This window comes from Melanerpes formicivorus, unplaced genomic scaffold, assembly GCF_026170545.1.
Source record: "Melanerpes formicivorus ecotype bairdi unplaced genomic scaffold, bMelFor1.0.p_v2 SCAF_21, whole genome shotgun sequence".
In the NCBI taxonomy this organism is placed as follows: Eukaryota; Metazoa; Chordata; class Aves; order Piciformes; family Picidae; genus Melanerpes; species Melanerpes formicivorus.
In genome coordinates this window covers 9,381,919-9,404,922 of record NW_027142373.1, presented here as the reverse complement: position 1 = coordinate 9,404,922, position 23,004 = coordinate 9,381,919, and the positions used below count along the sequence as shown (strand labels likewise).

Below are 23,004 nucleotides of genomic sequence, written 5' to 3'. Positions count from 1 at the left end.
GCTGATAGTCCTGCTATTTATTATGTTTTTCTCCCATCTCTTCCACTATCCTCCACAATTTTGTTAGAGAGAAAAATGACAAGCGGGGTTATTGCTTTTATTATAAATGCATTTGCTCTCACATTCTGCTTGTTCTGCTCTTCCCCTTGCTCGATGCTTCTCTCCTCGCCCCTTTTGTGCTGCTAATGCCTGCCTCAGCATTCCCAGGATATTGGGGAAAACATTAACAGGTCTTCAGGGCATGCATCACTCTGGTAACCGTCAGGGAGATGAAAGCCTTGCAAGGGGAAGCTGCTGGTTACAGGAGGGAGCAGTGGAGTGGAAAGGGCTGCTCAGGACATTCCTGCACCCTCTGCTCAGGGGAGCACCTAAGGGATGACCTGGGGCTCTTTAGTCTGGAGGAGAGAAGACTGAGAGGGGATTTCATAAACGTGTAGAAATACCTGAAGGCTGGGGATCAAGAAGGAGGGGACAGGCTCTGCTCAATTGCACCCTGGGATAGGACAAGGGGCAATGGATAGAAACTACAGCACAGGAGGTTCCACCTCTACCTGAGGAGGAACTTTGTCACTGTGAGGGTCACAGAGCACTGCCCAGAGAGGTTGTGGAGTCTCCTTCTCTGGAGACTTTCCAGACCCATCTGGATGTGTTCCTGTGTGACCTGTGCTGGATTCTATGGCCCTGCTCTGGCAGGGGGGTTGGACTCAGTGAGGTCCCTTCCAACCCCTAACACCCTGTGAGGAGCTGCCTGGGGAGCCCAGCCGTCGCTGGCAGCGGGGCTCACCTGGGGTTGTGCGGTGTGTGCCAGGTGCCGGGTGCGGGTGATCGACACCTTTGGGACGGAGCCGGCCTACAACCACGAGGAGTACGCCACCCTGCGCGGCTACCGCACCAACTGGGGCTACTGGAACCTGCAGCCCACGCAGTTCATGACCATGTTCCGTAAGTGAGGGCAGAAGCAGCACCCTGGGGCAGCTCTGGGGACTCGCAGCCACCTCACAAGCAGACCTCACCTGCTCCAGGAGGTGATGCACCGGCAGTGCCGTCCTCTCCTCCCTGGCTCTGCTTGTGCTTCCCCCTGCCTGCAAGGAGCTCCCAGATCTTCTGGGCTGTCTTGCGCTGTAGAACAAGACAAGAGGACACGGTCTCAGGCTGTGCCAGGGGAGGTCTAGGCTGGATGTTAGGAAGAAGTTCTTCCCAGAAAGAGAGATTGGCCATGGGAATGTGCTGCCCAGGGAGGTGGTGGAGTCACCATAGCTGGAAGTGTTTAAAAAGAACCTGGATGAGGCAATTAGTGCCATTGTTTAGTTGATTAGATGGCGTTGGGTGATAGGTTGGACTCGATGATCTTGAAGGTCTTTTCCAACCTGGTTAATTCTGTATTCTGTAAATGCTGTGAGAAGAGAGAGCTGGCACCTTCCCTCGGGCTGGGGTGCTGGCTCCAGCACAGCCAGGGCCAAACACCCGGCACAACCAGGAGCTTCCAGGTGCTGGGAGGGGAAGTGCCAGGCAGTTTTGGTTGCAAATCCCTGGTTTGGTTTCAGCTGGGGCTCTAAACGTGAGGGGCAGTGATTGGGCTTTGTCTGTGCCATGGAAATGAGATGTGCTTGTCTGAAAGGAGCCTGGGACTCATTGCATGACTCAAATGTTGCTTTTTCCTGGCTGGACAAAGCCCCTTTGGCTGCCTCAACATTTCCTTAGTCTTTAGAGTTGCTCAAGCAATTTCCTGTGCTTTATGAGCTGCTTGGGTGGAGGTTCATGGTGGTTTTCCTGCAAGCTCCAGCCAGGCTCATCTCAGCCTCTGTGCTGCAGTGGAGCTGGACCTCCAGTCCTGATGAAGTTCTAGTAAGCATTTGTCCAACCACATCATGAGCCTTCTGCCCTTGGTGTGCCCCCAGCTCACACCCCTGACAACTCCTTCATGGGCTTTGTGTCGGAGGAGCTCAACAAGACCGAGAGGCAACTCATCAAGTCCAACAAAGTGAGCAGCATGGCAGTGGTGTATGGGAAGGAGGCCAGCATCTGGAAGGTAGGTGTCCTGAGCACTGTGGGGAGGGACAGCCACAGGCACAGCTCCAAGGTTGCAGCAGCCTCTGGTTCTTATCCTGAGCTTATGAAGCTCTGTAGAGAAGCATCTTTGTCCCATTCCGAGAGGGGAAGCTGAGGTGATGTGAAGGTCCAGCACCACCAAGCAAAGAGCAGAGGCTGGTGAGACCCCATCCCCAGCTCTTGGCTGTGGGTGATGCTTGCCCCCACCAGGCTGCCTAGGCTGAGGATTTCCTATCAATGACTTTATGCTGTTAATTACAGTCATTGCTGTTAGGGAATTCCCCTCTGCCATGCTGGGGGGGCGGGGTGTGTCTCTGCTTTCAAGTACCCTGGGAAAGGCAGTTGTGCTGTCCTGCTGCCCACACCTGGAATGCCAGGGGGAGAAGGGTGGGCAGTACCCTCAAACCTCCAAAACATACCTCCTGCATTTGTTACAGCAGCAAGGGGCTGTGTGTGCTCCCCCCTGTCTCATCCCAAGCTAGCCAGATGCTTTTCCTTCCAGGGCCTAAGAAAGAGGAGCTGACTCTCTCTGTCTCTTGCTTTAATTCTACTTTTTTCCCCCTTTGTGTGCTGCCTGGGGCTGTTCCAGTTGCAGGTACTGTACCACACCAGCTGCTGCTGGGCTTTACTGGGTGCATCTTATGAGAGAAAAGGTTTTGTTGGAGTTGGCTTCACCTCATTGTGGGCACAGCTTAAGAGAGACAGGGAACTACTGGAGAGAGGCCAGTGGAGGCTCTGAAGATGCTGAGGGGACTGGAGCATCTCTGTGAGGATGAAAGACTGGGAGACCTGGGGCTGTTTAGCAAGAGCTAAAGGGTGAGGGGCAAGAGGATGGGGCCAGGCTCTTTGCAGTGGTGCCCAGCAGCAGGATAAAGGGTAATGGGCACAAGCTGGAACCCACGAGCTGAGGGAGCTGGGGTTGATTAGCCTGGAGAAGAGGAGGCTCAGGGGAGACCTTCTTGCCCTCTACAACTCCCTGTAGGGAGGTTGTAGCCAGGTGGGGGTTGGTCTCTTCTCTCAGGCAAGCAGCACCAGAACAAGAGGACACAGTCTCAAGCTGTGCCTGGGGAGGCTCAGGCTGGATGTTAGGAAGAAGTTTTTCCCAGAAAGGGAGTGATTGGCCATTGGAATGTGCTGCCCAGGGAGGTGGTGGAGTCCCCATCATTGGAGGTGTTTAGGAGGGGACTTGATGGGGTGCTTAGTGCCATGGTTTAGTTGCTTAGGTGGCGTTGGATGATGGGTTGGATGCAATGATCTTGAAGGTATCTTCCAACCTGGTTTGGCCTATTCTATTCTATTCTAGTCTCTATCCCTCCTCAGTCTTTCCCAGTCTCTGCTCTCTCAGGGCCTCATTGCAGCTCTGGCACAGACTGAGGATGCAGCATCCAAAGGATGCCCCTGAGTGATTTCTCCAAGCTAAAAAAAAAAATCCATGATAGCAAAACTGTTAAAATAGAAAGCTGCTTTGGAGAGTAAAAGGAGGAAAGCCTCCAAAAGTGGAAAGCTGATGACCCCCTGGTAGTAAAACAGGATTAAATCTGAGTGAGGAAATCCTGGAGGCTTGTCACTTGGAATGAGAGACTGTTAGCAAGCTCTGGGCTCTGCAAAATTCTTCCTCAATCCCCTGAAACCCTGAATTCAGCAGCTCCAGAGTGGAAGCTGCCCATGGAGGTGGCAGGGAATGCAGAAGCTTGAGGTGCCCATGGTCTAGGTGATGGATCTCATAGCTGTCTGGGCTCCCTGTGAGCCTGGTCTAGGACACGTCTGAGGGATGTGGAGAGAGGGTTCCAGGTTTCACACTGCTGCAGGTTGGGCTGAAGCATTGCAGGTGCACCAGGACAGTGGTTTGAGAGGTAAATCACAGAACCACAGAACAGTAGGGGTTGGAGGTCATCTAGCCCAACCCCCAGTCTCCTCCTATAAAAATCTCTCTCTATAACCATGGAGGGGTCCACCCCACCTTCTGGTGTGGTTCACAGCTCTGTCTTCCTTCCCAGGGCAAGGAGAAGTTCCTGGCCATCCTCAACAAGTACATGGAGATCCACGGCACAGTTTATTATGAGACACAGCGGCCGCCCGAGGTGCCAGCGTTCGTGAAGAACCACGGGCTGCTGCCACAGCACGAGTTCCAGCAGCTGCTGAGGAAGGCAAAGGTGAGTCCTTGGCACCCCTTGCCCTGTCAACCAGCCAGCAGTGAGATCTCAGTTGCCTTGAGAAAGAAAATCTAATTAGAGGAGGAGGTGGGGGGAGAGGAGAGGCTGTTGTCATGATGCTCCTCCCGCGCTCCCAGGCACTACCAGCAGGGCTAATTAACTGGGAGCCGAGCAGAGCACATCATCTCAAATCAAGATGTGTCTGATGGGTTTCTACTCGCAGGCTGTCTGCAGGTGGAGCACAAAGTTTCCTGATTAATTCATTTACTGCCAGGCAGGGCAGGCTTCCCCCCATTCATGGCCATGATAAAAATAACCAGGGTTCTCGGAGCCGCTGTGCGAGGGGCAGGCACATCCCAGCCACCTTCAGCTGCTCCCCGGGGGAAATGCTGCTGGTTCTCCAGCACAAGTGGCTTGGGCAAACCAGTGGTTTCTCCACACAGGGCCAGTGTGATGGTCATAGCTACCCTGGGGAAGTTTGCAGCTCCTGAAGCCCCTGTTGCCTTGCACAGAATTTGGAGCTAGCATATTTAAGCTCTGAGATGTTGACCCACATGGAGCTGCCTGAGAGACTTGGTGTGAGGCAGCAGCAAGGGATGTTTGGGAGAGGGTTATTTGGAAGATTTCTTGGCTTTAAGAGTGAAGCATTCTTCAGTCCAGACTCCTTTGTACCTGACAGGTTAAACAGCCTCAGGTGGGATGTGGCTTCAGAGCCATTTGAAGTGAGGCTGGAGTCGTTAACCCAGATGCCTCTCCACCTGCACAAACCCATCTGTCAGCAAGCTGCTATGCAAAAGGCAGGCACAACTTGGTGGTGGTTGAATCCCTATCCCTGGAGGCATTGAAAAGAGGCAGAGATGTGGTGCTGAGGGACATAGTTTAGCACCAGACTTAGCAGAGTTAGAGAATGGTTTGACTCAGTGATCTTAATGAACTTTTCCAACCGAAACGATTCTATGATTCAGCTTGCACCCACTGCTCCTTATCCTATCAATGGACACCACTGAACAGAACCTGGCTCTGTCCTCCTGACACTGCCCTCCTGACACTGCCCTGCACACTGCTATAAACATTCATGAGGTCACCCCTCAGTCTCCTCCAAGCTGGAGCCCCACGTCCCTCAGCCTTTCCTCAGGAGGGAGATGTTCTCCCTTCATCCTCTTTGTGGCTCTGCGCTGGACTCTTTCAAGCAGTTCCCTGAGGTCGTTCTTGAACTGAGGGGCCCAGAAGAAACATAGGCACGGCCTCTGGGGATGTGGTTTAATGGCCCATGGGGGTGGTATGTCGATAGCTGGACTCAGTGCTCTTGGAGGGCTTTTCCAGCCAAAACGATGGGACGGGTCTGTGATGGGTCTGTGACGCTATGATGATTCTTTCCACTCCCTCCCTGATGAAACAACGTGGGCTTGGCCACCTTTGCTGGCTAGCAGATGGATTTCTCCCCTGCAGCTCTTCATTGGCTTTGGGTTCCCCTACGAGGGTCCTGCCCCGCTGGAGGCCATCGCCAACGGCTGTGTGTTCCTGCAGGCCCGCTTCAACCCCCCCCACAGCTCCCTCAACCATGAGTTCTTCCGCGGGAAGCCCACGTCGAGAGAGGTGAGGCTGGCTGCAGGTGGGCTGGGTGGGGGACACCCCTTTTACCCTGGGCTTTGGGGCCACGTCAGCCTCTAAACTGAGGGGGGCACAAAGCTTCCTCTAAAGGCAGCAGTGTGGATACCTGCTGATGGGGGTCCCCACTCCCATCCTCACATCGTCTCCACCCAGAGCCCGTGGATGCAAGGGGAGCTGCCATGTGTTTGGGTCACAGAGGAGGAGGTGGTGCAGGAAACTCCTGCAGAGCCCCAGGTCCCATCCTATCAGCCCAGATTCGCACACACCCCAGACCCTGCTGCCAAATCTGGGGTGATGCTCCACTGTTCATCCTTCTGAACACCCAGCTGGGCACCAGGACCTCTGTGGTTTTGCAGAGATATGAAATCCACCCCCCCACCCCAGGCTTGCCTGCCACTGGGAATTCAATCTAAGTGAAGCAGGAACTCTTTAAAAGTTAAAGGCTTGAGAAAATTGCCTCTTTTATTATTAATAAAGTGGATAATGCTGTGCATCACTTGCTCCTGCTGAGAAGGGCTTTGCTGGGGGCCATGTGGCCCAGCCTTGCAGCAGCCCAGCTTGGTGCCACCCACCACAGGATGGGGGGCACTGGGCTGTTCTGTAGCCCTATGTCTATTCCCCCACACCCTCCTAAGTAGCTGCAGGCATTAGCACCCACCCTGGTGAGTGCTGTGGCTGTGCTTCAGCTCAGAGCCAGGAGGGCTGTGAACTGCCCCAGGGTGTTTATATGCTGGAGGGGGAGGAGGGATCAATCTGTCAGCAAAAAAAATGGGAAAGGACAGGAAGCTGGAGAATTAAATATGGATTATGATGGTTGGACTTAATGATCTTTTCCAACTGAAACGATTCTCTGACTCTGTGCACTGCTCTCCTCCTCCAGCTGGCAGGTTTTCAGGCCCCTCTCCAACACCTCACTGTGCCCCCGAAACACCTCCTCTGCTCACAGGAAGAGAATCCTCTCTCCTTCCTTCTGAGAGGAGAGCTGGCTGCCTTGCAGCAGTGTGGGGTTGAAAAGACATCTCAGGGGCTGAGACAAAAGAGATAAAGCCACCAAAACTGCCTGGTGAGAGGTGGGGTGGCTGTGGAGTACCAGTGTGTGAGGCTGCCTGTGGCATAGGGGTGATGCAGCTTCCATCATCGCTTTCTCTCAGTGCCAGACTGCCCCAGCCTTTGGGGGTGATAGATTTTTCTCTTTGCCTTGTTTCTGGAGCTGGCAAACCTGAGAGATGTGATTCCTTCACAGATATTCACTATTTTGATCTATTTTTGTCACTCCAGACCCACAAATGGCTCAGGTCAAGGTTCAGCTGCACCTCTGCTCTGGAGATATTCAAGGCTGCGGTGTCTGGGTGTTGATGGGAATGGGGCATTCCAGCCCAGTGGGAATTTGAAAGCATCAGCCTGAGGTCAGGGGGCAGCTTGGGTCAGAGGACCTCTTCTTTTCCCAGCACACCTTTGTGTGCAGTGGGTTAAACCCCAACGTGCCTGAGCCTGCTGCTCCTCTCTGCTGTCACTGTGAGCGATAGACAGCAGACAGACCGCGACAGTGTTCTGGCAGGGGCTGCAGGAACCAGCTCAAGCTGCTGTGTTTTTAGGTGTCCTCCCAACACCCATATGCTGAAGACTTCATTGGGAAGCCACACGTGTGGACTGTTGACTACAACAACTCTGAGGAGTTTGAAGCTGCTATCAAAACCATCATGAGGACCCAGGTAGCGCTCTGAGGAGGTGTGGGGGGGATGATCTCCCTGCTGCTGGCTTTGCAGGGATGAGAGCAGCAGTGGTTGCTGATGCCTGGCTTTCCCTTTTGAGCCTTAATTGCTTTTCCTTCCTTGCTCCCTCTATAATTATAATTACAGCAGAAATCCTCCCCTCCTGCAGTTTCAAGGAGACTCATTGCTGTCGCCTTGCTTTGGTACCAGGCACCTCAGGGGTTTGCCCAGGGCAGTGCCATGCACTAAGGGATCCCCTGAGAACCCTTCAGGCAAAGCTAGAGTGAGAGGAAACTGAGATAAGGGAGATGAGGTCTGGGAGCAGGAGGTTGATGTTGCTGGAGATGTGCAGCAGTGCTGGGATCTGGTGTGAAGCAACGATAAACCCAGAGACCATCTTCCTGCATGTGCCTTGAGAGCTCCCAACCTCTCTGCCTGCCAGTCCCCTTTTCACTGCTCATCCTTATCGTTCTGATTGAGCAAATCAGTAGGAATTGCCCCTGTGAAGCATGAAGGATGCAAAGAGGAGGGGGATGTGGAGACATCCCCCCCCCCCCAAGAAGGCAGCACTCCCTTTAAGCATGCCCCAGAAACATTCCCTCATGCATATTCGCCTCCTGCCCCATGGCAGGAGCCTTTCAAGTTGTCCAAATTATTAAAGTCAATTTTCCTGGAGGGGAGAAAAGTGCTGATCTCCCTTTTGCCTGCAATTTGCTTTGCTGGGGATGAGCCTTCCCTGGTGAGCACAGCGATGGGCTGTGGAACCGAGACTGTGTCTCAGGGATCACGGTGTGGGTGGGGGCACAGGGGGATGCTGGCCAGAGAAGAGTCAGCCTTGCTGTTCCCCACATAGAGGCTGCAGAGGGGGGTGGCTATGACAGTCTTCATTCAGCTGATGTGGCTGTGACAGTCTGGGGACTTCATTCAGCTGATGTGGCCAAGCTGTGTGCCCCAGGTCTCTCACCTTACCCTGGGTGTGATGGCCACAGCTCCTCACCTCACGCTGGTTTTGCTCTGGGAGTTTGCAAAGACCCAACCAAGCCAACTTACATAAACCAGGGGTTGTTTTGCTCATCCATTCTGCTATCTTGATTAAAATTCATTTGCAAATAATTGCATCCCTGCTGCTGGGCCAGCTGTCAGTGCTTGACCCTCCACCATCTGGGCTGGAGAGATGGCCCCAAGCAAAGGCAATGCCATGGGCAGGCAGCTGGGAGCTGCTGATCTCCACTTCAGGAGAGAGAAGGCAATCTTCAGTTTTTCCAGAAAGGAGAAAGAAAAGCAGTGAAGCCTGGTGCTGCTGTGCTGTTAAGACACTTAAAAATCTGCTGGAGAATTAAGGAGGGGGATAAGGGCTCTGCTGGCTCCTGAGCAGGTGTGTTGTGCTGCTGCTTCAACTGAAGGGGCACCAGGTCATTGACATGCTTAATGATAATCTCTGGCACAAAATAAAAGCAGAAGAAAGAACTTCAGGAAAGGATTTGGCAGTGGGCAGGAGGAGCTGATGTGCACAGCCACTGCCTCTGGTACCAGGCGTTCACCCGCTGCATGCTGCTGCTGCGCCCATCCCTGTTTTGCCCAGAGATGAACTCCTGTCTCTGCTCTTCTCATTCACACTCTTCATGGCAGTGCAGTTGGGCTGCAGTCACAACATGTCCTGCCTCCCCTCCTTAATGGACCTTTCTCTGGTTGCTGAACAGCTGATGGGGAAGCTAAGATGGAAAAAGGGTGGCTGTAACTGGCACAGCATGTGGGCAGGAGCCATGGGCAGGCATCCCAAGGCAGCTGCTCTCTGTTTTCCATCCCAGCATGACACCACATATGCTTGGATAAATTCTGTTTCCTGTGGGACTGTGGGGAAGTTAAAGCTGCCACCCATCTCTGTGCTGAGTCTGGAGAAGAGGAGGCTGAGGGGAGACCTCACTTCTCTCTACATCTCCCTGAAAGAAGGCTGGAGTGAGGTGGGAGTTGGTCTCTTCTCTCTAGCATCAGGTAATAGGACGAGAGGAAATGGCCTGAAATTGTGTCAGGGGAGCTTTAAGTTGGAGATTAGGAAAAATGTCTTTCCTGTAAGAGTGGTCAGGGATTGGAACAGGCTGCCCAGGGAGGTGGTGGAGTCACTGCCCCTGGAGGTGTTCAAGAAACCCGTGGACATGGCACCTGGGGATGTGGTTTAATCATAGAATGGTCTGGGTTGGAAGGGACCTCTGAAGGTCACCTAATCCAATGCCTTCTGCAAGTCAGCAGGGGCATCCTCAACCAGATCAGGCTGCCCAGAGCCTGATGGTGGTCATAGGTCCATGGTTGGACTCAAAGATCTTGGAGGTCTTTTCCAACCAAACCAATTCCATGATTCTCTCCCCACCATTACCCACAACTGCTGGGAAGTTGGGATCCAAAGCTTGCCTCCATTGAGTCAAACCAGCTGCTGGTGTCCCACTTGCTCTGACAACATCCAAGTGGCTCTGGAGGGAAATCATTCCTTCCCACCAAGCAGCATGCTGGGCTAATCCCACAGTTTGCTTCTCTGTTTGTTTTTAAAGAGATTGTGTAAATCCTGCTGAAGCAGAGCAAGGAGTGAGTGTGAATAACTTACAGCAACTCCTTCTTTCCCCCCCCATTCCCACCTCCACTTTCTTTATGCCTTTCAAATAGCTACATTTATTTTATTAGAGATGCTGCTGAAACAATTAAGCCTAAAGCTTGACCCTGCCTTCCAAGTTTAAAAGCCTTATTATGTGCTTTGGCTTGAGGAATCCTTTGGTGTCTTGTCTCTACAGTACTGTTGTTTGCAGCAGGAACTGAAAACAGCAGAAGCACCAGCAGGAACCCAGGGGCAGGGCAGGTTTTAAAGTAAAGAATAAATAGAATTAACCAGGTTGGAACAGACCTTCAAGATCATTGCCTCCAACCTATCATCCAACACCATGGAATCAACTAAACCATGGCACCAAGCATCCCAACCAGTCTCCTCCTAAACACCTCCAATGATGGGGACTCCACCACCTCCCTGGGCAGCACATTCCAATGAGCAATCACTCTCTCAATGAAGAATTTCTTCCTAACATCCAGCCTAAACTTCCCCTGGCACAGCTTGAGACTGGTGCTGCTTGCCTGGGAGAAGAGACCAACCCCCACCTGGCTACAACCTCCCTTCAGGGAGTTGGAGAGAGCAAGGTGGTCTCCCCTGAGCCTCCTCTTCCCCAGGCTAAGTAACCCCAGCTCCCTCAGCCTCTCCTCACAGGGCTGTGCTCCAGACCCCTCCCCAGCCTCGTTGCCCTTTTCTGGACACCTTCCAGCAGCTCAACATCTTTCCTAAACTGAGGGGCCCAGAACTGGACACAGGACTCAAGGTGTGGCCTACCCAGTGCTGAGTACAGGGCAGAATGACCTCCCTGCTGCTGCTGGCCACACTGTTCTTGATACAGGCCAGGATGCCATTGGCCTTCCTGGCCACCTGGACACACTGCTGGCTCATGTTCAGCCTACTGTCAACCAGTACCCCCAGGTCCCTCTCTGCCTGGCTGCTCTCCAGCCACTCTGACCCCAGCCTGTAGCACTGCATGGGGTTGTTGCGGCCAATGTGCAGAACCCGGCACTTGGATGTGTTAAATCTCCTGCCCTTGGACTCTGCCCCTCTGCCCAGCCTGTCCAGGACCCTCTGCAGAGCTCTCCTACCCTCTGACAGATCAACTCCTGCCCCCAGCTTGGTGTTGTCTGCAAATTTACTGATGATTGACTCAATGATAAACTATTTCTCCTAGGCAACCTGTGACAGAACAAGAGGACACAGTCTCAAGCTGTGCCAGGGGAGGTTTAGGCTGGATGTTAGGAAGAAGTTCTTCCCAGAATGGGAGATTGGCCTTTGGAATGGGTTGCCCAGGGAGGTGGTGGAATCACCATCACTGGAAGTGTTTAAGAAGAGCCTGGATGAGGACCTTGGTGCCATGGTTTAGTTGATGAGATGGTGTTGGGTGATAGGTTGGACTTGATGATCTCAGAGGTCTTTTCCAACCTGGTTAATTCTGTGTTCTGTTTCCCTGACACCTTCCCTCCACTCCCCCAAAGGCTTTTGTTATCAGACTATCTGATTTCTCTGTGTTCCAGAACAACCACCATCAGTTCACTCCTTCAGTCAAAACGTTTTCATTTCCACACCACAGGAATGAAATCAGACGACTTTTGTTTCCCATCTGCCTGCCACTGTTTGGAAACACCCTGCCAGGTTATTGAGGGGATGGCTGGATCCAAAGCAATGCATTTCCCTTTGCTTCACCAGCTCCAGCCAGCTGCCAAATCTGAGCCCTGGTGCTTTTCCCCTCCTCGAGGGATGGAAGTGGTGAAAAGTGAAAACTGACCTGAAAAGGTTTTGTTCTATTGTTGTTGTGTGGCTGAAAATTCACTTGTCCACAGCATTCATTTTGCATCTTCCTACCAACACTCAGTGAAACATTTTGGGGGATGTTGTGGGAAGCTGAGTGCTGTCTCCTCTGCTGGCAGCTTTTCCCAGAGGCAGCCATGCCGTGCCAAGTGCTGAAGGAAAGCAGGGTGCTGGAAACCAGGGTTCCAGAGACCAGGAACTAGGATGCCAGGCACCAGGGTGCTGGGAGCCCTTCCATAGCTCTGGGAGCTCTTCCATAGCCCTGGAAGCTGGCTTCATGAAACTGGAAGTAATTTTGCTCTGGTCATAGTATCATAGTATCAGTCAGGGTTGGAAGGGACCACAAGGATCATCTAGTTCCAACCCCCCTGCCATGGGCAGGGACACCCCACACTAGATCAGGCTGCCCAGAGCCTCATCCAGCCTGGGCTTAAACACCTCCAGGGATGGGGCCCCAACCACCTCCCTGGACAACCCATTCCAGGGCTTCACCACTCTCATGGGGAAGAACTTTCTCCTCACCTCCAGCCTGAATCTCCCCACCTCCAGCTTCGTTCCATTCCCCCTAGTCCTATCACTACCTGAGATCCTGAGAAGTCCTTCCCCAGTCTTCCTGTAGGCCCCCTTCAGATACTTGGTCAAGCTGCCCATCAAGCTCACCCTGCTTTAGAGCCTGGTGGTTCTGGGGGATTTGCTCATGCTTCAGCAGCATTTCAGTGTTACTTTGCCCATGGGACACTGGCTGGTTTGCTGCCAGTGTGGCTGTACAGTAGTCCACATTTACACTTCAGGCACCCTGAGCTGCAGCTTGGGATGGGATGTGCCTTTCTTATAGCTGCAGCTCTGCCCCAGCTCTTACCAGGCTGGCAGAGCTTCCTTTGGTTGTTTGGAGCTGGCTGGGTCTGCTGGCCTTGCTGGCTGCTGTGTTTGTGTGATTAAAGCAGCTGAGAAGCAGCCAGCATCCTTCACCAACCTAGATTTGCTTGAAAGAAATTCCTTCCTTCTGGAGAGAGATGTGGATCATGGTTTGGATGTGCCTTGGGTTTGCAATATGGGTTTGTTCCCCCAAGAAAAGCCCTTGTGCTCCCCTCCCTCATCCTTTTGGAGGTGGCACCTGTTTCAGGTCACTCTGCAATGGCTGGGGAAGGGTTTTGGCAAGCTCTGCTGCTTTCATTCATCCCCCTTGGAGCACTTTTGGGTTTCCCTGATGGTCACAACTGATATAAGGAAAACTGAAATCCTGGAAGGACCAAACCCCAGAGATCAAATCCCAGCAGAGTCACACAGGATGAAGAGACAAGTTATGTCCCCCTAGGAAAGGAGATGCTGGGAGGCTCATCCCAGTGATGGATTAAGGCCCTTAGCTGGCGATGAGAGGCTGGAGAAGGAGAGAGGGTGGTAGGCAGAGCCATTTTCTTGGCCTTCAGCTTTTTCCGTTGTCAAAAATAGTCCCTGCACAGGCAATTTAATAGACCCAATATTCTGGGGGTAGTGAAGGGAGAAGGCTTCATTATATTAAAGTCAAACACACAGGAGTATAATGGAAAATTACACACTTCAGACTCTGCCTGGAAGAGCAAACTGTGAAACATCAGAGCAAAAAGAGCTGGGTGAAGCCTTCCCAGCTGGCTGTCAGGTGTGGCATGGAACTGCATCATTTCTCTACTTATTTGACTCCTGATGTTTGGATGTTATTTATTTTCTTTTTCCCAGTGAAAGAGGCTCATTGCTCTCTTCAGCTCTGGGGTTACTGCTGGAGACTGTAAAACCAGAGCTCTCGTGGTCCTGGGGAGCATCAGAGCTCTCCGCCCCTGGCGCTCTCCATTGACCCCAATGGGGCTGATGGAGAGGGCTGAGGTTGGAGAGCTCTGGCTCAGTGTTCCCCATTGATGCCTGGGGAAAATTATGGCAAAATCCATCTTCACCAACCCCTCTTGCTCCCTCCCATGGGATCCTGTGCATCACTATGCCAGGCAGTGGGATGCAGTGGGCCCCACCTTGAAGACCCCCTTCTCATCATCCTCCTCCCTCTCCTCCCTCTCCTCCCTCCCAGCTGAGGAGATCCTGAGCTCCTGGCATGGGGAGCAGCACTAACAAAGTGGCTGTCAAGAGGAGGCCAAGTCTGCCAGCTTTTAATTAAACAATTAGCTCCTTGAAATTGGCATCTTCTATCAGTCCTGGGTGCATAAGCTGAATCCTGATAAGGGGAGCAGAGGAGAAATAGAGACTTTAGGGGAGCCCTCAGAGTTAAAGGGGGCAGCTGGAGGTATTTTGGGTTGGAGGAGTGGGGGCTGTAGCAGTCTCCAGTCACAGCCTCCTGATATTCCTGGATGCATTGAGGCTCCTGGGAGCTTGGGGGCAGGTGGGATCGTGCCCAGAGCATCACCTTCAGGTGTACATGCAGGAGCAAGGGTGTTTTCTGCCTCCACCCTCACTGTGCACATGCTGCATCCCACAGCAGAGTTTTGGGGGGAAAGAGGCTGGTTTACAGAATTACATCTGCACCTTGCCTGGTGTGACAGGGTACAGGGAGAAGCCCCCAGCACTGTGGCCACCAAAGCAGGGCTAAGAGGAGACCCAGCCCCGGTGCTGCTGAGCGAGGGGTGGTTTATCTCCCCCAGCTCAACACCAGGCAGCATCCAGCCCAGCCTTGTGCACCTGAGGTCAGCAGTTTTGCTTTGTGGAGAGCTCCTGCCCTGCTTAGCTGGGAGCCCATCAGCAATTCAGAGGCAAGAGCAGTGCCCGTCGCTGCGTCAGCCCTGATTAGCGTCTGCACATCTGTAATTAGACAGAGCAGCTGTCATCCCCAGCCTGGCTGAGCTCTCAGGTGGGATATTTATGGCAGGGAGATGCTTAGAGGGATCTTCTCAGCAGACTGAGCCTTTGAGCTCGGGTTTGACAGGTACTTCAAAAGGAGACAGCTATTTTGGAGGAGCAGAGCTCAGGAATTAGTAGAGTCGGTGTTTTCCAGAGGCAGGGCTCTCTGCTTCTCACCTTTCTTTTGCATGAAGCTCTGCACAGAGGCACAGGGGAGAGGAGGGGTCCCAGGACCCCAGCCCCTTCCATGCACTGACGTCTTGCAGTGCATGTAACTCCTCTCTGGAAAATTAAAGGAACACAGAAACCAAATCTGTCCTCCCAGGGCAGACAGGTCCTTAGAAAAGAATTTGCTCTGGAGAGGAGGAGTGCAGCAGGGCCACAGCCCTCCTGGCAGCACTCTTCCCATGGGGACAATCACTGTTGCAATGGGGGCAATGGCCACAGGTTGGCCATGCTGGTAGAAAGAGAGTCCAGCTGCCTGCTCCTGCCTCCTGCCTGCTTGCCCTGGAGCCTGTGCTGCTGCTGCTGTGCCAGGGACACATTCGTATGAGGGATGCTGCTGACCCAGCCCCTAGGGTGACTCTCAGGACAGGGAGATGTGATGTTGGGAAGTGAGGGCAGGCAGAAGTCTTCTGAAGGTCATCAAGATTTCATAACTCACTGTAAAAATACCTGGTGGTCCAAATGCTGCTGGCTCTGTATACACAGCAGCTATTGGTGTGGGGGTGCAGCACCAGCACCAGCAGAGACGTGGGCATCAATGTTTGCTCTGTCCCAGAGCTCAGAGCATCTGGGGCTGGGAGAGGGATCAGCTTCCAGCCCATCCCAGCCATCCACTCTGGGCAGCAAAGCCCCAGCAAAGCGAGAAGCTTTCTCCCTGGATTGTGCCAGCCCCAGCCACAAGCTCTTCAGCAGCCAGCTTGGTGGATTCTAGCGCTGGGGCAGTGAAGCCTGGACCTTCCCACCTGGGCTGCAGAGCTGTGCTGAGGTTGGGGCAGGCAGGAGCAGAGGATGCTCTGGATTAGCTCAGCATCTTTACCAGCCCTAAGCCTCCCTTGTATTTAAAATTCCTGTTCCTTTGCCTACAGCTGCAGAGTTCCTTGGGCTGAAACAGTTTGTTCTTTAATTGGCAGTGACCTATTGCATGAAGAGTGATTTTATTTTAGGGCTTACCAAAATGAAGAGAAGTGAGACTAAAATAGCACAGGGTGACTTCATTTTCACCAATGCATGAGCTCAACTCAAATTAATACTCCAACCACTTTCTCTAGCACTTGGTGGCTTGTGAAGCTTTTCCAGTCCCAGTTTTCTGCCCTGCTTGCTCTGGTGGACAGACCCAAGGTGTGGGGAGAACCACTGCCCAGAGCCCTGCTGGCCCAGGCCCAAGGGGAGGGTAAGGCTGTCCCTGCTTGCTGCCTGTGTTCTGCTCTTCCCCCTTCACAGGTGGACCCTTACCTGCCTTATGAGTACACCTGTGAGGGGATGCTGGAGCGGATCCATGCCTACATTCAGCACCAGGTTGGGGAGCATCCACATTCTCCTGGCCAACCAGCCATGTTCTCCCTAAAGAACCATCCTTGTCCTCCATAGGGGACCATTCCTGTTCTCCTGCTCACCCAGTGCAGACCCACATTGAGGCAGCCCAGTACCTAGCCTGTGCAGACCTAGCCTGATGGCAGAGTGGACCAGGAGATAGGGGCTGGGGGAGATTTGTTATGAAGTAAAGAGGCTGGGGGGTGGGTGGAGGGTGGCTGGGGGTGCTGGGGTTGGGTTAAGACCTTTCTGCTGCAGAGAATAAGGCAGCATCAGGAGAAGAAGCAGGGCCAGTGCCCTCATCCCCCACAGCAAGAGATGCCACCTATGCATGCAGGTGACTTCACTCTGAGGAGCAAACTCAGCAGCCCAAGCATCCTCACGTCCCACCAGCAACCTCCTTTCCCCATCCCCCATTGAGGGACCCCAGGCCCTAGTCCTGTGCAGACAGTGGCCTGGTGGCAGAGTGGCCCAGGAGATAGGGGCTGGAGGAGGTTTGTCACGAAGCGAAGATGCTGGGCGGGGTAGGTGGAGGGTGGCTGGCTACTCACCCGTTGTCTTCTCTCCCACCAGGATTTCTGCACTACATCATCTCCTCCTCTGCCTCCCAAGGCCAAGAGTCCTGCTATGCAAAGCTCTCCGAGCCCTCTGGCCCTGTCCCCCAACTCCACTCACCTGGTGTGGTCCCCCAGCGCCGGCCGGGCCCCCCGCGCCTGGCCGCCGGTGGCCTCCCTGCAGGCGTGGGTGTCGGAGCCCCAGCACTCCTGCACCCAGACCTGCCGGCGGCACGGGCTGGTCTGTGAGCCCACCTTCTTCAGCTTCCTCAACAAGAAGGAGGTGTTTCTCCAGTGAGTTCTCACCTTCTCAGCCAGCTGCTGGTGGAGGCCATCAGCCAGATGCTGTTTCCTTTGCTTCTCCCGTTCCTAGCTCCCGTTCTCCTTGTGCTCTCCCAGCAGTGCCCTTGAGGTGCCCTCATGCCCAGGGCAGAGTGTGTGCTGTGTGCAGGGTGGCCCTTTGCTTGCGTGTGTTGGCTTTAATTAACTAGATTGGACTCAGCAGTGCTGGCTTAATGGCTGGACTTGGTCACAGCCCTAACAATTCTGATTCTGTGACCAGCTTCACACTTCAGGAGGCAGTGACAGCCCTTCAGGGCATGTTTCCACCTCTCTCCCACCCTGTTGCTCTCCACCTCCTCCATGGTCTCTCCCTTCCTCTCCTTTTTAAAGTCCTGCTCTATAAAGCAGCCTTTTGAGCACAGAGGAGGACATTTTAATTGAGTCCAAATCTGGCACTGAGCTCTGTGCTGCTCTCTGGGCAATTAAAACCTGAGCATTGACACTGCTCTCGGGCTGGTCAGGCTGATGCTGAGAGTCCTGCTGATGTTTCCATCTGATAAATGAGAGCTGGGGCTTGGATTTCACTCTCTTGCATCAATGATGCCCTCCAGACCTTGAACTGGCCTGGGGGCTCTCCAGCTGCGAGGTGGGAGGGCAATGCCAGTGCTGCTGTGGAGCAGATGGATCTGCGGCTGCAGGCACAGGCGGGAGGAGAGGGATGGTGAGATCCATGTTGGGCATTTCTGCTGCTCCTCAGCTGTCTGCTGATGCCCACCCTGGTTCTGCTGGGTGAGCTCACCTGGCAGGGGACACATGGCTATCCATTGAACTCCTGTGCCCTTCCATTGGACATTAGCAGCTGTGTGGGGTGCCCACAGAGAGCGGACAGACTTGCTGGTCATTGAGGGGATCTAAAATATTTGGGTGGCTTTTTGTGCATGATTTCCTGAGCCATCCACAGCCCACACAAGGGCTGGGGCAGTGTGTGGGCTGCAGGACCTTTGAGTTGCAAGGGTCATTCCCTTCCTGCATGGTGCATTGAGCTGGTGACAAACATTCACATCTAGACCAGGGCTGCCAAACGCAGCAACGTAAACGTAGTCCAACCAGCAAAGACCTGGCCCAACACTTAGCAAAGGAACCTCCCTGGGAAGGAGAGAACAGCCCTGAAAACCTTCTGGTGAAACCCCAGGCAGTGTCCTCACCCAAAGCCCCTCACTTTTGTCTCTCCTGCTAGGCTCAGCATCACCTGTGACAGCACGGAACACGAGATGAACCACCTTTACCCGGCGGTGGCTGAGAACGTCCACGAGTGCTACCTCCAGAAGGAGCCTCTGCTCTTCAGCTGCGCAGGCTACAACACCAAGTACCGGCGCCTCTGCCCCTGCCGCGACTACCGCAAAGGACAAGTGGCTCTGTGCAGGGACTGCTTGTGACCTGCCCTGCCCCCCGCCGGGTGCGCCGTGCGCAGCCTGCGACGAGCGGCTTTGACTCAAAGCTGCTGCAATAGCCCAGGCAGGTGGCGCAGGTCCTTCCCGGCGGCCCAGCCGGGGCTGGCGGACCCTGGGGGTTGTTTTGTCCACCAGTCAACTGTGAATAACCATGTCCCGCCCTTTTGGTTCCATTTCTTCTCGAGGAGCACTGTCCGGCCGCATCTGAACCCCCCTGGACCTGGTGGCGCTGGGATGGGGTGGTGTGGAGGGGGGGTGGCAATGGGCCAAGCCACCAGCAGACTGCAGTTTCAGGGTGTTCATCCTCTGCCAGCATCCGAGGTTGTTTTATTTATTGAATTTCCTTTATTTTTTTTTAACCCTCCCCCCCTGATGAGTGGTAAATTAAAGGGGAAGCAACACCCAGTCCTTCTGTGGGAGTTATTGGGCAGAGCTGGGGGGGGGGGGGGGGGGGGGGGGCAAGCTCTGGGTGCCTGGAGGGGTTAAAAACAAAAGCCCAAAGAGAATGGCTGGGCTGGGTGGATTCAGCAGGGGCTGGGTGGATTCAGCAGGGGCTGGGTGGATTCAGCAGGGGCTGTACCCACGATGCCCCCCAGGGAGAGCCAACAGGGGCTTGGTGGCCCCCAGGCTGTCCTTGGGAAGTGAAAGCAGGATGGGGCTGGGGAGGGCTCCCAAGAAGGATGCTGGTCCCTGGAGCAATGCTGCTGGTGAGGTAGAGGTGCCTGAAGTGAGTGCCCCAGGCCGCTCCTCACACCACTGGGATGTGCATGGAGCTGTACATCCCTCCAGGGACCAAGGTGTTGGAGGCAGCAGTGGAGGTGTGGGGGGAACGCTCTGGGTTTGAATGAACAGGCAGGAATGAGGATGTTCTACAGCAGCCAAAAGGAATTGCCAGCAGGCACAGACCAGGAGCAGGTGAGAAGGGGACAACTCAGTGGCAGCCTGGCTCTTTGTGCCCCAGATGTCACAGCCATGGGACAAGGTGAGCTCCAAGCAAGGACCTTCCATGTGTGGTCTTCTCTTCCTTAGCTTTTCTTCATGTCATTCATCTCACTTCAGGGGAGCTGTCACTGCTGCTGGTATTTCTGCTCCTGGCATGTCCCCTTGCTGGGATGAGCTGGTTTGGGTTTCCAGGGTTGCTCACTGGAGCAAGGCTGGTGCTCAGCACTCTTGTCACTTGGAGGCATTTGATGGGGAAACTCCTGTGTGCCATAAAGCTTCTGACTGGAAAGTTATGGAGTGGGAACTCCCTCCTAAGCCTTTTCTGCATGGAAGAGCTCCTGGCCTGGCTGGTGGGGTGGCAGCCTGTCATGGTGGTGTCACCACAGCGTCCTAGGCCCTGCCAGGTTTGTGTTCCTTGGTCCAAGGTGACTAACAGGATCACAGAATGACAGGGGCTGGACCTCTGGAGATCATCTAGTCGACCTCCCAGAGCAGGCTGCACAGGATGGCATCCAGGTGGGTTTGGAATCTTTCCAGAGATGGAGGTTCCAATAGCTCTCTGGGCAGCCTGCTCCAATTCTCTAGCAGCCCCGGAGAAAAGTTCCTCCTCGTCTTCAGATGGAATTTCCTGCATTCAACTTTGTGCACATTACCTCCTGCCCTGCCACTGGGCACCACTGGCAAAAGGCTGGCTGAGCGTGTGAGGTTTCCCTGGTGACTCAGCTACTTGCTGGAGCTGTGCCATCTGGCCCCATCCTGTCCTCCCTGTGGCTTGATGTCTTGCAGATGAGTTTTGGGGGATGGAAACCCAACCCTATTCCTTCAGCTGTGCAGCAGCATCAGGCAGGCCCCAGCTCAGCCCTAGCTCCTCTTGCCAGCTCTCTGCCCTGGCCCTGGGAAACTGGATGCTGCATGGTGCTTGTGTTTTCTGAGCATCCCTCCAGCCAAGCTCACGTGTTCACCATGGTGAGACTGGCCCCATCCTGAGCCAGGAGCTGGAGATGCTGCCCTTATATATCTCCCAGCCATTTGTCATCTTCAATGCAAAACTGTGTAGGCAGCCTTCATCCTGCCTGTGAGGCCAGACAAGGGAAGGATTGATTCAGTAATGTTTGTGTCTTGAAGCCAGCATGTGTAGAAATAAAAGCAGCACAAGCCTCCCCTTGCAGAGCTTGAACAAGAATACCTTCTGCTTTCCTCCAGCACCTTTCATCTCACTCTCAAAGCTTTGGCACAGGCTCCCTCTGAGTGCTGGGCAGGCAGGAGTTGGTCCATGAGGATCTGCAAACAGGAACCACCAGCAATTCACTTCCCAGGGTTGTGAGGACCAGATAATCAGAATCATAGAAGCATGGAATGGTTTCACTCAGAAAACACCTCCAAGATCAAGTCCAACCATCAACCCAACACCACCATGCCCACTAAACTGTGTCCCCGGGTGCTATGTCTACTCCTGAGAAATCTCTGGGGATGGTGACTCCACCACCTCCCTGGGCAGCCTCTTTCAATGCCTGACCACTCTTCCAGGAAAGAAATTTTCCCTCATATCCAACCTAAGCCTCCCCTGCTGCAATTTGAGGCCATTTCCTCATGCTCTAAGTTTGCACTTCACAGCCAAGAGGCTGGGGCTGCCTCTTGAGGCAGTGCTGGTTGCACATCAGCTCCCTGGGCAGCTTTTCCCACTGGCTCTGCTCAGCTGCTTCTGAAACAGCCTTCTTCCAGCAGCCCAGCACCTACTGCAGAGCCCAAATTAGCCCCTGACAGGGCCATTTTTTCCCTCCAAGCAGAAATAAAAGGTGACTGGTTCACCCTTGCTGCTGCCATGGGAAATAATGATCTGTCTGGAACCTTGTTGGATCTTGAGGCAGGCTGTAAACTTGGGTGATGGGGCTGAGTTATGCTCTGCTATTGCTTGTTGTGTCCCTGCCCTGTCAGCTGGCACTGAGTCCTGCTCTGAGTGCTGCCCTGAGGGAGGCTGCTGCCTGGGGAAATGCCTCTCTCGTTGGCACATGGGTGATGACACATGGCTTGTGGATGCAGGGGCCAGAGGGTGGGTGCTCAGGGCAGCCCTTCCTGCTCCATTCCACCTGAGGGCCCCAGCTGCTGGGACAAGAGGAATACCTTGGGCTGCCCAGGGAGGTGGTTGAGTCACCAACCCTGGATGTGTTTAAAGGTGGCTTGGATGTGGTGCTTGGGGATGTGGTTTAGGGGTGACCCTTGTAGAGTAGGGTTCTGGGTTGGGCTTGGTGATCCTGAGGGTCTGTTCCAACCTGAGTGTTTCTGTGATTCTGTGATTGGTCCCCATGTAGGGGCAAGGTGGAGTCTTGACTGGTGTGGTAACACCAATGCTGGGTGTTAATGGTGGCTTTGGGTGCAGCATTGGCACTGGATTGTTTGTTATGTCTGGGGGGGTGTGCTGGGGCTGGGGGGCAGATGGACTCCCACAGCACTGCTGATCCTGGGAACCCAACAGATCATAGAATCATAGAATGGCTTGGACTGGAAGGAGCCTTATAGATCATCTAGTTCCAGCTCCCCTGCCATGGGCAGAAACACCTTCCACCAGACCAGGCTGCTCAAAGCCTGATGAAGCTGCTCAGTTAGCTCCTAGAGGAGATGGCATAAAAGAGAAGGGATTTTGTCACCTGGAAGTGTTTTTTCTCTGCCCATTTCTGACCCTGGTTGTGCCCCAATGGCCATTACAGCATCCCACTGCCTCCCCAAGCTCTTTCCCCAGCAGGTCTCCAGCACTTGTCCCAGTCTCCCTGGCCAGGACCTGTTTCCATCTGGAAGGGACATCTGAGGATGACAGGAACATGAAATTCACTTTTTATTGAGTAGGAGCATGGAAGCTGAGGTGATGGCACACAAAATATATTCAAATTGCCACAGCTAATTGCAAGGAACAAATCCCAGGCTGGGAGGGAGAAAAGAGCAGGAAACAATGTCAGAACTCTGAACAAAAATCAAAGGAGGAGCTGTCAGCTGCACTCTCTGTCTGCTCCTCAGGGCAGAGTGGTGTGGAACTTTTGATGGCATCTCTGGTGGCACTGCAGCAGGCAGAGCCTCCTGGAAGCATTTTGTTGGGTTTTTTTTTAACCTGTTCTTCTCTTCTGGCAGCTGTGAAACCAGGACAGGCGTGTCCAAAGGATGATACTGCTCTGGAAATCCATTCTCCTCACCTAGGAATGGAGCCAGGGACAATTTTTGTTTCTCAGCCTTGCTCTTCTTAGTATTTCCACTCAGAACTTTCCTTCTGGAGTTGGTTTTTTGCCCTGCTTTTAAAGTTGATGGCATCAAAACCTTCCCTTATTGGTGGTGTAGAAAGGGTCTGGTCCCCACTGGGATAGCAACGTGCCTTTGTGGCCAAGAAGGCCAACGGTATCCTGGAGTGCACTAAGAGGAGTGTGTCCAGCAGGTCAAGGGAGGTTCTCCTCCTCTTCTACTCACTCCTTGTGAGACCACATCTGGAGTATTTTGTCCACTTCTGGGCCACCCCAGTTCAGGAAGGAACTG

The 23,004-nt window shown here is 53.8% G+C and overlaps 1 protein-coding gene across 2 annotated transcripts in view; it reads left to right on the top strand.

Annotated features, from left to right (window-relative positions):
* The window catches only part of MGAT5B (alpha-1,6-mannosylglycoprotein 6-beta-N-acetylglucosaminyltransferase B), a 79,623-nt gene extending 60,669 nt beyond the window's left edge, over window positions 1-18,954 (top strand). For both annotated transcript variants that reach the window (XM_068151433.1, XM_068151434.1), the window contains exons 10-17: window positions 809-942; window positions 1,899-2,029; window positions 4,047-4,202; window positions 5,652-5,798; window positions 7,409-7,525; window positions 16,170-16,244; window positions 16,833-17,107; window positions 18,333-18,954. In XM_068151433.1, coding sequence (XP_068007534.1) covers window positions 809-942; window positions 1,899-2,029; window positions 4,047-4,202; window positions 5,652-5,798; window positions 7,409-7,525; window positions 16,170-16,244; window positions 16,833-17,107; window positions 18,333-18,531 — 1,234 coding nt within the window. In that variant the 3' untranslated portion in view covers window positions 18,532-18,954. The remainder of the gene's footprint in view (window positions 1-808; window positions 943-1,898; window positions 2,030-4,046; window positions 4,203-5,651; window positions 5,799-7,408; window positions 7,526-16,169; window positions 16,245-16,832; window positions 17,108-18,332) is intronic.
* Window positions 18,955-23,004: the final 4,050 nt, after the last annotated feature.